Source organism: Coffea eugenioides, chromosome 9, assembly GCF_003713205.1.
Source record: "Coffea eugenioides isolate CCC68of chromosome 9, Ceug_1.0, whole genome shotgun sequence".
NCBI classification, from domain to species: Eukaryota; Viridiplantae; Streptophyta; class Magnoliopsida; order Gentianales; family Rubiaceae; genus Coffea; species Coffea eugenioides.
In genome coordinates, this window is record NC_040043.1 from 12,193,471 (window position 1) to 12,207,718 (window position 14,248).

At 36.5% G+C, this 14,248-nt stretch overlaps 1 protein-coding gene across 1 annotated transcript; it reads right to left on the minus strand.

Moving 5' to 3' along the window:
- Window positions 1-578: 578 nt before the first annotated feature.
- On the minus strand, window positions 579-14,034 carry LOC113783613 (30-kDa cleavage and polyadenylation specificity factor 30). The gene is made up of 7 exons (XM_027329797.1): window positions 13,438-14,034; window positions 12,357-12,746; window positions 6,926-7,088; window positions 6,744-6,854; window positions 4,895-4,963; window positions 2,647-2,733; window positions 579-1,666 (listed from the first exon to the last, which is right to left on the minus strand). The coding sequence occupies exons 1-7, from the start codon at window positions 13,866-13,868 to the stop codon at window positions 761-763; spliced, it is 2,157 nt and encodes a 718-aa protein (XP_027185598.1). The 5' UTR covers window positions 13,869-14,034; the 3' UTR covers window positions 579-760.
- Between the last annotated feature and the right edge of the window lie 214 nt (window positions 14,035-14,248).

The following is a 14,248-nucleotide window of genomic DNA, read 5'->3' on the forward strand; positions in this document are numbered from 1 at the left end:
AGGGTAACAGATTTACTATAACAGAAAGAGAGTACAAAAGAAAGAGTACAAAATCCTATAAAATAATTCCTAGGCCTAAAAGGCACCTAAAATAAAAAATACAAAAGGGTCTAAATAGCACAAATTACTTAACGGTCCAAAAATGTTTAGATTATTAGCAGTGATGGTTTAGATTATTTTGTATTAAAAGGTGACAGCCATGAAATTAAAATGTAGGAATATTGATGAACATTGTTGTGTATGAAGTAAAATCTTATAATAATATAAAATTGTAGGTAAACTTTTGAATAACTGATATAACATTTATAGTTGATACAATGATCTGCATTAAAAATTTTTAGATAAAAAAGAAACATCAAAACAAAGATAAGTGTTTATTTAATAGTGATTTTGATCTTGATGAATAGATAATAGTGATAACAAGTAAAGATAAATGAAATAGAGATCATGAATCATTTTTTTTCCTTTACATTTTTGTTGTGAATTATAATTCAAGAGTATTATAGGAATTTTGAGAAAAAGTATAACCTTTTGGATCTAAAATATTACTTAAATAGTAAAAACATGAGAGGTAGGTGTAATTTTTAAAACTTGAGGGGAGCTTTCTACAATTGTAAAAAACCTCAGGGGAGGTATGTGAAATTAACCCAAAATACAATTCACTGCAACACAAATAAGATGTTTCTAGTTCACTGCAAGATACATAAGATGATTTCAGATCAAGAAAATTTCAAACTCGATGTGATTTTATCCTCGCAAGTCATGTCTGCAGATCAGAGCCATTGGGAGCATCTCCTTCTAGACTACGCCTTTTCTTTTTTCCCTCTCCATGTCTCGACCTTCTCGGTGCCTCGTCCTCACTGTCACTTTCATCATTTCTGAAACTGTTTCCACCACCAAACTTGTCCTCTTCTTCAGCCTTCCCTCTTTGCTGATGCCTCAAGTCATCATCAGTTACAGCGACTGAGGTTGCCATCTCTTGACCCTTGCCTTGATCTGAACCGGAACTAAATCTGTCATTTCTATCACTGGTTGGTGCTTTCTGATCTCTCCTAGTCCGATTTGAATATTGAGATGGTTGAGAGGATGGAGGGGGAAACACTGGGGGCATACTAGCTGGTCGACCAGCTCTTGGTTGCACTGCTGCGCCAGCACCTACTCCACCCATAAAAGGGGCCCTTCCTGGACCCATCATCATCCCAAATCCACCGACTGGGAAATTCCCAGGCTGGGAAGGCCGACCAGGAAACATCATTCCAGGTCCAGGACCAACAAGATCACCGGAGAATCTAGGGCCATATGGACCAAAAGGACGGGGAGCCATGCCAAATGGATCTGGGATTGGAAAACCATCAGGTGTCATGCCACCATATGAGAATCCATCGCCAGCCATCATACCTGGGGGAAAGCCACGCATTCCAGGGAGTGGCCTGGCCCCACGTGCTAAAGGCATAAAAGGAGGCCACATCATTCCTCTACCCCTACCTCTGCCTTGAGCTGCTGCCCCATAGACCTGGCCAAAGTTCTCATCTTCTTCCTCACTTTCTTCCTCTTCCTCTTCTTCGTTATCCTCAAATGGGACAATATCTGGGTTCTCACTTCTATTTTCCGGGACACCCTTTGCCTTTTCCTCCTCTCTCTTTGACTCGGCTGCAACCCAAACAGCCTGAAAGAAAAAGTTGACCACTTAAATCACTTCGACCCAGTACAATTAGTTAAAAGATTTTGCAGCTTCCAATTTCTATGCTGCAAAAATTGCTTTATTTGCAACATGGGAAAAAAGTATTTTGTGCCCAATTACTATTGCAACCAGCTTTTGTGTGTGGATCTTGCAACTGTAGTACTAACAAAATATTGAAAAAACCTTTGCATATGTAGACATTCGCGTGCAGGTCTGCATGCAGCTGGCACTTTTCAATCATATAGAAGTTTAATAGCTAGAACAAAATATACAAGAACTCAAAGGAAGAAGCATAGACGATGACAGTATCATTCAACTCACAAAATTTCAGCATTCAACTGTACTACAAAGATCTTTCCTGATGAATCATCTCAATCCTGGTCTCACTATGTTTTATGAATGTTACAGGCAGAAAAGGTTCAATACAGACTGAATTAGGCACATCCTACTCGCACAATAACTATAACACTAAATTTTCTCAAGCACTTCAAAGCATTCCTAGTTCAGGGGGGGGGGGGGGGGGGGGTTTGGGGGTTCCCTTAGACTAAAGCCTTTTTACTCGTGACCACAACTTGTTGCCCAAGCAATGAGCATAAAATCTATACAGTTCATTCCAGAAAAAATAATATATATAACACGTTAGGGAATTCCACCTCGTATTTGTAGATATCAAATGAATTACAGAGGTGTCCATGACTAAAGAAAACAGACAGTGTGTACAATAGATTGCCTAAAAATTGGAAATGACATAACCAGTCAATGTAAGTAAATTTAACAGTACTTTTTTTAATTTGATGGACAACTTGAGAATATGAGCAAGGAGGCTAACTGCTCACCAACACAGAAAAACACCTCTGTTTTCTCGTTAAGTATGAAGGGAGGAAAAGAAGGTAAAAAAATGCTGATGCCTACACAAAATGCATAAAAGGTAGCTTGAAGTAAAAACTATCAAAAAAAAATGGTACCATTAGTTCACTGTCTGGCTCAAGATAGAGCAGGGAGGCTAACTGCTCACCAACAGATGGCTCTAGCTCTTGGCAATCTCTACTTATCTGAAATCACACGACAAACAAGAACTTGATTCATAAACTAGACTTTTACTATAAAAGAAAGCCAAACAAAACACTTCCAAAAAAGTCTGATGGAACATAATAAAACTTCTCAGAGACATGTATTCTGTGGAAACTGGGAAACACACTGCAATTAGCCCATTGACGATTCCAAGGTTCAGTTTTTCCTTTAAAGAAAACGTAATTATAACACATAACGAAGGAATATTAGTAGAAGTACACATACAGAAAGGAAAAGCATAGTCTTCCCAGCATTTTTCAGTTTACTAAGGTTTGAGAATTGAAGATTTTATCCTAATTTGAAGATAAAGATTTCCAAAATTTCAGGGTATGCATGGACGTATAGATTATAAACCCAGTTCAGATCAAATTACCAGTCAGTTGGGATGTCACAATGTTGGCAGAATCTGAAATGTCCCTCTTAAACATCTGATACGACCCTGTATGACTTTTTCCCATTATTTTACAACTACTTTCTTGGATTGCAAATTTAGAACATTTTCAAAATAGCAGGTTTAGAGATGGAGGTCTGCACAGTACGAACTCAGTTGGCAAAAAGTTTTAGATGTGCAGATTTTGCAATTTATGCACAACCAACAAAAACATCTCAAAAGAAGCGTTTCAACTGCTCCACTCAGCTTTAGGAAAAAGATAATAACATTGACCATTTTTAATGCTTGGATACAGTTTCATCTTGCTGGCAGATCCAGGCCAATAAGATCCCTGGCTATCACTTGGTTTTTGCTTGAATCCTTTAATGCAGCTAAGCTGGTAGCGAATTAAAGCTCTCAATGGAGGGGCGGAAAAGAAGGGAAGTATTCATGGGTTCTGGGGGAAATTCTTCAACCAGCTTTGGAGGAACTGGCAGTAGTGGGAAAGTGGGGTTGTTGTTATGGAAAATGCATAAGATGTCTATAATTGGTTTGTTGAAAATATTTAGACAATGTACTTCTATGCATAAAAAATTAGTGATAATGGAGGTAATTCATCCTAAATACTGAACAAAAAGGGAGGCATGTAATAGTTTGAAACTAGAGGTGACTTTTGTTACTTTTACACAAAACAGTATGAGGTCATAAATACACAAAGTTCTTCATAGAATGAGTAGTTCTATTGTTTCTATTATTACTGAACTCAAAAAGGTTCCATGGAAAAAGAAAAAAAAAGAAAGGGATTCCCTGGGATTCATGCCACTTGAATGACTAGGACTCCTCTTGTCAAATTCTCTGGAGTGCAGCTCTTTTAATTAAGTGCCAAGCTGATGTGAATGAGGATTACTTAATACCAACTAGTTGCCTTGCACAACATACACCTCCTCTCCAAGAGGAGAGGCAAGTAACTGTATAAGAAGATTCTAACGTTCAATTACAAGAGTTGATGTAATACCAATGTTCTAAGCAGTAATTCCTTGTTTTACTGGGCGTAATTCCTAGATTTCCCTCTGTCCTATTTCTTAAAAATCAGTTTTATTCTTATTTTGGAAATCAAACTGGGTTTCTAATCAGTTTTTTGGAAACAGGCAGTCTGGTATAATTCCTGGCTCAATGTACATCATTTGACTGAACTGAACTTACAAATGAAAAACTGATAACCAGTTTCCTCAAGTACATCATTAAATGAGATGACTTTACAAATAAAAGAGTACGATAACAAAGTGAAGTTAGACGAATAAACATAAGCATCCAGACGTACATGCATAAATGCATCTATCTATCTCATATGTTTATATGTGTAACGACTAGAGGAGAGACAGAAGTTAAACTGATTGGACATGTTTGCTTTTTAAAATATTTGCTTTGCCCAAAGAGTAGTTTTGGACGAAAATGAAGTAATAGAAACTTTAGCACTCTCAGCTTCACCTTTTTTTTTCCTCCTCCCCTCTCAAGTGTTTCTTATTTCACCTATTAACTCCACTGCACTTTCAGCTTCAAAAAGACTGTTGATGGTCAGATTTGAATCAACTGAACAACAACTAATTGAATCTAAGTTGAAGATAACAGTAAAGACGGTCAGATTTGAATCAACTGAACAACAACTAATTGAATCTAAGTTGAAGATAAAAGTAAAGACAGAATTCTAGAACATAGAAGATGTCTGTGTGCCCATGAGCGCATGTGAGAGCAAAAAGATAATCTTTTAGTACCTTCACTGGCAAATTTTCATTGTATGGATTCCTCAAATGACGACTTTTATGGAAGGACAACTCGCAGAGCTGCAAAACAAGGAGAATCAAGTAACTAGTGCACAGTAGAACTTATACCAACAGTCACAACTACTTGCTACATATTAAGCTAATATAGTTTAACCACCAAAGCAATGACAGTGCTGGGGTTTAAATAAGAGCGAGTTAAAAACTAGGCCAAAAATTATTGAGCTTGAATTCAACAGATGCCATTCTAATTGAACCCCCCCCCCCCAAAAAAAAAAGAAATAAGAAATAAGAAAAGGTTTCTCTGAGAGTTTTCAAGCTGCACGAACACAGAAACAGAACTTCTGGCCTCATCACATACATTACTCAGGTCTCTACCAAATTGGTGTCATGATAAATTTATTTTTTCCCCTATTTTTTAAGCAAGTCAATTTGAAATTAGGAAGTATATCAACTTACTTTTGGCAATAAACAGCAAAGATCCAGGCACTTGCAACAAATAAAACAAATTTTACTAGCATATTCCAGAAAAATGAAACTTTAAAAAAAAAAAAAAAAAAAAAAAGTTCAAGAATACAACATGCATGACTAATCATATTTTCCCGTTTTAAATTGCCAAAAGAGCACTTTGAAATGTAAACAGACTAGAACAGACAGCAAACAATGTTTGTATGAATGTACACAAGGTAAGATCTGGTTAATCTTCCAAGCATATAAGAAAACAAAGCAAAAACATCTAGACATGAAACTAGAACGATAAGAATGGGTGATGTTAAAAAAAGTAATTCTCAAGAGTGAGCCAAATCATAAGGGATCGTTTTGATTTATTGACATTGATAACACTCACTACCTCAAAGTAAGAAAGTCTTGTATTCAGAAACATCGTCTAATAAGAAATCAGCAGCTTGAGAAGCATGCAAGAATTCTATCTTCAAATACCCGTAACTAAGATATAAAATAGAGAAAATGAAACCAAACAACACGGACCTTTGTACATGATCATTACCCAGAATTATAGTGTCTAGATACCAACCCATTTTCAATTGATATATTAGCATTCAGAGGTTTATTATCTTTTTATGTCCTTTTTTATGTCCTTGCACCATATACACTCATTACATAACACTTTGGGGAAGGAATTTTGTTGAGCTAAAAGCTTCTTTGAGGATTGCCCACTAACTCTATAAATGAAAAGCATGTCCTAGACACACCCTCCCAACTCTGCAATCAGCACTCAGAGAGACAAATGGATGGAACAGACAGACAAATAGAGGTTAAAGATAGTTCGTGTGCAACATAAGGTTTTTTTCTGTTTTTATTCTTTTTTCCCCATTTTTTGAGAACATAAATGCATTCAATAACAGTTGAGAAAGGTAAATATCTGAATAGGTTAAAATAGTCAAGTATCCTTTGCTTCATCCTCATAAAACTTTAAGAGACAGCTGTAGAATAATGACAGCATGGTAGAGACCATAGGATTGGAAACCAAAAATTATCAGTCTTGTCATGAGTAGCTCTCAATTGCTTGAAATTCTGGTCGAGAAAGATGTTGTAGAAAGAATCTTAAGATTAGAAATAGCAAATTCTTGGGTTGGTTACAAAAAGAAAAAGGATGAGTAAGTTCTTAAAAGGAGAAAAATAAAAGGGTAGAGACCTTACTATACAATTTAGCTTCATTTCATGGGTAATTGACTTCAATTGGATAGAAAACAAAAGTTAGACCAAAAAGAAACAGCAAGCTCTATTGGTCTCAAAATGCAGAGAAGAATTACAATGGTTGCAGAGAACTTAGTACCAACATTTAGGTGATGGTTTTAGAAGAGAAAAGGCACTAACATGGTACCTTTAACCATTTCACAGAAAAATTCCTTCCATAATGCCCAGTTCCATGTGCATGCTTCCAATTGCCACCGCCTACTGAACCACCAATCCTAGATGTCATTTTTGCACAGCCCTATAAACCAGTGAGAAATTAGACAAGCAACTCTTGTAGAGGCAAAAACAGCTTGGTTCAATTCAACCAACCTGAAAATGTCTGGTCCTGTTAATTGAAAAAATTAAAATAACATTATCCGCTGAATCAAAAGCTTCATTTAGCTTGGCCTCATTGCTCCTCTGAGTTGCCCATACTCCTTGTTGTACCGACAATTCTAAATTCTCACGGTTGCAACTTTTGACTATAAAGTACCTATACTTCATTTATGATAAAAAATAAGTTTTTTTGACTAAGAAATAAATAAGCGGAAATAAAGTAACTAAGAGACACAAGGAAAATAGCTCATGGAAAAAGCACAAATAAAGGGAAAACTGCTTTATCTGAATTTAGCTCAAAACTTTTGCAATGCCATAAGCAATATGCATTTTGAATTATTTTTAATTAGTAGAGTACAGAATGACCCAAGGATTCATTTGCTAGTATTTAAAAACAGTCAAAACATGTAAAACCTCAAGTCAATGCACATGAAAGCAAAGCAAGCATATTATTCTCATCTCAACTTCATTCCCCGTCCAGAACACTCTTAATACTGTGTATCAGAAATAATAATCATCTTCATCACCCAGAGAACTCTTTAGTGGTGTGTCACCAGAAATAATAAAAATGAAGTGTATGTTCCAAGTCAAACCCTGTCTTCCAGAACCTGAGGCTAGTAAACAAAATTTTAACGACAACCAAATTTGTCCAAAGAGAAGGCAGGAAGCTCCTGTTTACCGTCCCAAAAGGAAAATATTTTGAACAAGCATTTGAGGCATTCATCCATTAACAAATAAGAACATCAAGCATATGAATTATAAAACCGAAGTTTGCCCAGTTACAATCAGCAAGGATTATCAACATCCAATGTCACTGCAAGCTAATGATTGATTTTGTTGTGCAAATCATAGTTAATTTCTTCCCAAACAAAGAAGCTAAATTGAAATAAACCGGAACTACACTAGAGGAGACTAGTTTTGTGGTACACCATACTGTACAGAAAAACTAGTCTGAGATGCAAAGTCACAAATGTAATGGTTCAAACAGTGGAAGCAAGATGAACAGAATCCATTGCCATATGAAAGCTCTTCAATGTCATTGTCAAGCCAATACAGAACTCCAACCTATTTTCCCTAAACAAAGAGTAGAATAAAATATTCTGCGTCAGAGGTAACTTGATGCAAAAATAGTAATGCATGACCCAATGATTACATCACATGATGTTGGTCCACATTGCATAACAAAAAGCTGGAAAAAGTCAAGAACAGAACTAAGACATTGGCTCAAAGACTTTAATGTATCCATTCAAACAAGCATTCAAATCCCAGATTTCAACTATATAAGTTAACGTACAGTTGGCCTCTCAAATTAGGAAAATCATTGACAAACACACAAATCTAATGTGTCTATGCGGCAATCTAAGATTACCTGATTACAGTTTACCAATCTCCCAGAAATTAGACTTAGATGCATCCACATCCCTCTGCTTCAGTTTGCAAAAGATACTAAGTAGCAACAGTCTTAACAACTTAATTAAAAGTGATACAATCAGTCGAACAAGACCGACTCCCAATGCAAGGCAAAACATGTTGCCAAAGAAAATTATCTAGCAGAGCCAACAACATCATCATGGCTCTATCTCTTTACTCCCCGTTATCTGAGGAAACAGCAAAGAAAATAAGTTCATGTTTCACATGAACAAAAAGTAATTCATTAAAGAAGAGATGACACAAATAAGTAGAATTGAACAATCCTCCAAAGAGAATGAGAATGAACAGCTTATAAAACAATTTCTTTCTCAATGACATATCAGTATGCACACTAGAAGCACTAGCCAAGAGTGAAGAAGCAGAGAAATGTCCCTGAAAACAATCCTGCAAGTGTTATCTGTTCGGCTCTAACTTTTCTCTTTCCAAAACATTCAAAAGTTTACCCACCAAGAAAAGCACCATAAACAATAGAGCTTCCAATGGAGACCACTAGAATCAGGAAAAAGTCAACTCTTAATTCTAGGCCACACTTTGCTTTTGGATATATACCCACTTCTCCACTGAAAGTCTAACTTGGGCTGATTTTTTAAATAGGGCTGATCACTGCATAAGGAGATGACTACTAGTTTCTCTTGGGCAGCAACCCCGTGGTGCCTCTTAATAATTTCCACCCAGTATCATCAAATAGATAATTTCACTTGTTCATGACCATTTGACTTTGGAGGGAACAATAATTAGGTGGCACACACTGAAACTTTGAGGCCTAAAAAATGTCAAAAATCATTAGCCATGATTCTATCCATGGAAAAGAGATTTGTTTTTCCATTTCCTACTGGTCATGTAGAAGCTCTGGTTTTAGCAGGAAAAGTTGTTGATAAACCACTATGGGAGGAAAAGCATTTAAAAGCTCTGGCTTTAGAAGGAAGAGTACCCAAACAAATTTGTCAAGGAACAACTATGTGGGAAAAAGATAGAAGTGGGAATTTCTCTAACTATACTCTCAAACTAGATGCATGACACGGGGTAAAGAACTTACAGAATACAATAAAACCTATTACACAAGGTACAGCTTGTCCACAAGGGATCCAGAGTAAAAACCACCTATTTTCCTTATAAACAAAGTACTAGTCAGGTCACCGATAGAGGCATCCACGAATTCTTGCCACCTGTAGCTAAAGCTTTTTTCTCTGAAACTGATGACCAAAAGATACAATTCAGTCATTCGACTTTTAGGTCAATTTTAAATGCAATGTCCTGGACTTCTGTAGCCAATTCGTTGGCTACATGACAGGCATCCACTATCAGTCTTATCTTCAATGATTGTAATTTAACATTACAAGTTCAAAACATTTGCAAAAAGTACTCAAGTCAAAACTTTAAAAAGAGTAGAGACCAAGCTGATAGATCTAAGATCCTTAATCTGCATAGATGTCCCCTTCTAAAGAACATAGATCTAGAAACATGACACCATTGGCCAAATTGAAGAACATGCCTCGAGAAAAACATCCTAAATACCATTCCAACATCCTTGAGATAAAGCTTAGGAAAGCCATCCTAGAATAATCCCTTGTCTTACAGTATCAAGAGACAGAACATTCATGTCCTCAATCTCAAAAAGTGTTCTAGTGATTCAGTCTATTCCCCAAAAATAGGACCCAATTCCCACTTGATTCAAGTTCTCAAAGATCTTGAAAGAGTCCAAGCACAACAAAGCTATTAATTCCACATTCTTCCAGGCCTATTTAGTCACCAGTGCTTTCATCCTACCAGTAACCAATGTCAGAAATAAAAGGTGTTACAATCATCATCAGACTCTCATCCAACAAGACCTCTTCCAACACATTTCTAGTTAAGCCTGCTTAAAAACCATTAACTGACAGGCCACCAATTGCTTTTAGCTTATTCAAGGTCGAAATCTTTCTTAATCACCATAACCCTTTCTATCCAAAACTTTACACTTTACTTAACAGACTTTAGTTTTCTCAAGAAGTTAAAACTTTTTCAACTACAATATTACCACTCCATAACCCACTCGTTGACTTGAATCCTGTAGCAGTTACATCCAAAATACGTACTCATATATACAGAAAACATGCCTAAAAGACAAATTGGGTACACCACTAGGATAACTAGTCCCCTGTCCTCAGAGTAAAGGAACCTATCAGTCAAAATAAACAGAAACAGCTGTAAATAGAGTTTCAAGTAATTGACCATCGGACAGATCCCGCAAGCCAGGTCCACGATGAAAGATCAGAACTTTACATGCTAACTGTACGTAGAAAGATAACATCAAAGTACCATAAAAAAATCGCAACTTAAGCACAAATTCTAACAACTACAAGGCAAATAAGTCATGTCAATCCATTCCTTTAAGAAACTTCTACAGAAAAATAACTCAGAAAGAAAAGACAAATACATGAAGCAAAAGTCAAATAAATCAAATGACTTGACTGCTCCAACAAAGAAAAATTTAGCATACAGACTTAGGAAAAAACACATAGATTAGAAACAATTCTATTCCATCAAGCTGTAATATGCACAGGATTCTATTCCAATTTCATCAACAAAAAAAACCATAAAAATCAGAGGAGAATGTGATAAAAGGAGATTCTTAAGAAAAACTGATTCAAACCAATTTGGCTGAGAAGTATGCATATAAACAAAATTAAATGGTTAATAAATTTTGAGAACATTTTTAGAACATTTGCAACATTCATCGCCAGTAAAAATGGCAAGAAGGAAACCCAATAAGAAAATAGGTCATAAAAAGATTACTAATTTTTGGAGATAAAATCCAAAAAGCAACCATCTATTCTCATAGAGATTACAATTCATATGTAATGAGGCCAGTACCTGCAATGAATCTTTTCTATGAAAAATAAAACAAGGCTACATGTGACATTTCAGCTTTTGAAACAGAGGTAGGTAAAATGCAACATAACAATTATCCAAACACATATACATTAAATGAGTACTTAGTTACTGTAGTAAACATAAAGCTTGCAAATGAACTACCTACATACAAATGAATTACCTACATACAACCTACGGAAACAAGAATAAACCTGTTCTTTAAATTTGATAAAGCTAGAGGAATACAAAGCATGTGACACAGAAAGCAAGCACATGGCACTCAACAAGAAGAATCTTCTCTGGTAACAAGTATTGTGAGCAAAGAACTAAGACAAGTCAACTGGAAGGGGAAAAAGGAAAAAAAAAAACCAGCACACATTCTGACTCAAAACAGTTTGATAGAAAACCCAAAAAAAAAAAAATTCATATTAGCCGGGAACTTGGTAATTAATCAAATTGATCATCTAGAAGCCTCTGGCCTATAAGATGATGCATCTTTTGTTATGTAATATTCAAAATTCTTATTTGTCACCTTAAGAAGAAGTCATCCTTAATGCAAGAGTCCTACCAGAATATGACATCTCTACAGGCAACTATGCGGCTGAGTTTGTAATGTTTTCCCAGTCAGGTCATCAAACGCATTTGTCCTACTCAGTAACTAGAACCAAATACAGAAATAAACAAGCAACTGAACATGTTAGGAACATTTATTTGAAAAGGTAATCTATAAACCCAGATCGACTAGGATAAAACATGCTTCTGGGATTGTTTCCAATTCCATGAACCCTAAACGTGCCACATCGATAACTATGTAGACTCAATAAAGATTACTTTAACATGTCAACTAATTATAGCATTTTATGCCAAAGAAATAACAGATACTCAAACAAGACTCCCCTAAAAGTGAAATAGAGATGCCAAACAAGATAAAGCAAAGGAAAACAAGCAAAAGCTCATTTATACATCATTGTCCAAGAATGTAGCAGAAGAAAAATAGATGTATAACCAATTATGTTTGCTACCATGACGCTCAAGAAATTTATTACAGCGGATGTAGGACAACCCTTATATATAACATCCATAAATAAGTACAATGCCTGATTACATGACCTAATAGAAGACCTTGTTACTCTGAACACACCTAGATGTTCCTTGGGGCAGGGGTGTTGCCATTCTATTTGTTTGATTTTGCTGGCCATTTGGAAGATTTTGTGCTTGAGCCTGGCTGATCTGTTGTGGCGGTGGACCTTGCTGCTGTTGTTGCTGCTGCTGCTGCAAGGCAGGGGACTCTGCAGTAGTAGGTTTTGCAACTTGATTTGCACCATTGGGTATTTGTGAAAACTGAGACTTTTCTGACTGTTGTGAATAGTTAGGATTCCGGTTTTGCAAAAACCTGTTTGTATTTCCATAGTTGTAGGAAGTCAATTGCTGAATCTTCTGGAGGACTTCTTCTACAGGAGGTGGAGGTCCAGGCTGTTTTGCATGCCTATATCGACAATCAGGACCATTTGGACAAAACCCTAATTTGTACCTGTGAAAAACAACCATCCATCAGAAGAGACATTGAACAACATCTCAATCACTTAGAAATTGCTCCAGCTTGTGAAATACTTCTTGTTTGTATCTTTCGCTGAAGAAATAACATGATTTGGACAAATAAAAGTACAAATACGAGAATAATGGAAATTTCATTTATAGGAGTTATAATTTTCTCTTAGCTACAAGTTATACCCCGATAAGGAACAAGATATATACGAGAGAAAGGTCAAATTCCAGCAAAAAGGTGGCATTGTTGAGACATGAACATAGCAAGGAGGAATAACCCCAGAAAGAATAAATTAACGTAGTTAGGCAGACAACAAAGCAACCAAAATAAATACTTCCAACTCAATTCCTAAAATTCCACTCTTCCAAATTCTAACCTTTAAAAAGAACTAGAACTTTTAAATTCCTTCATACTTTAAACTATAGTTAAACCCAATAAGAGCCAAAACTCAATAAAATTCTACCAGAAAACATGATTTCCCAATTTCCACAAATTATCAAACCAGCCTACAAAACTGATTAGCAATATCAATTGTAGGTTTTACAAATTACAATCCATGCAAATTTAAAAAAAAAAAAAAGAATTTAACCGCCAAGTATACGGCCATATAAGAACAAGAATAGAAGTAAAAAAAGAAAAAAACCAAGAAGCAGAAAAAGAGAAGAAAGATACATACATATTGCACTCCTTGATATCCTCATTAGTATGCTTGTACACACAATCCTGCTCACGACATTCCCCGTAAAGCCGAAAAAACCTACAAACCGGCATCCGAGATTTATCATACTGGTGAAGGAATCCGCAAGCATCACCTTTCATACACAGAGACCGGAGCCAATGCCGGCAAACTGTCTGCCGGAAGCTCCTCCTCTGATTTGTACCCATTCCGCCATCTGGAGCCGCCGCCCCCACCCCCGCCGCAGCCGGAGGAATTACTGATGGGTTCAAACTATTATTAGTAATATTAGCGGCTGCGGAGGAGGCACCGATGGCCGAAGCTGAGGCATCGGAGGGTTGGATTACCGGATTGGATGCCGTAGGATGAGTGGGGCCCAGGTCAAGACCGCCCTCGAAATCGAAACTTAGACCTCCTTCTCCGTCGTCCATATTTGTTCTGTATTTTCTGGATTGCGGAAAAGATTTCTACGCGTATGTTTTCAGAAGGTGGGGTTTCGACAGGGAGGGATTCGCCGTTGCCGGTGCAGGCGACGGCGATGGGGTTTTGGGTTAACGGGTTTGCAGGTGTAATTAATAGAGAAGGGTTTTAACAGAAGAAAAGTAAAATTAGGAAATTTGAAATGAATTCAATTTTGGTAACTCTATATAAATTGTAAGGCTGCGAGTAAGCAAAGGTGAAATTACGCTTACCTCCCAGATAGTTTGTTGAAATAACAATCATTGGCCTTTGCTTACAAAAATAAAAAATTTGGTTAACAAAGGCTGAAGTATTCCACTTGAGATCGCGTGGTATATTTTCTATGTCAATC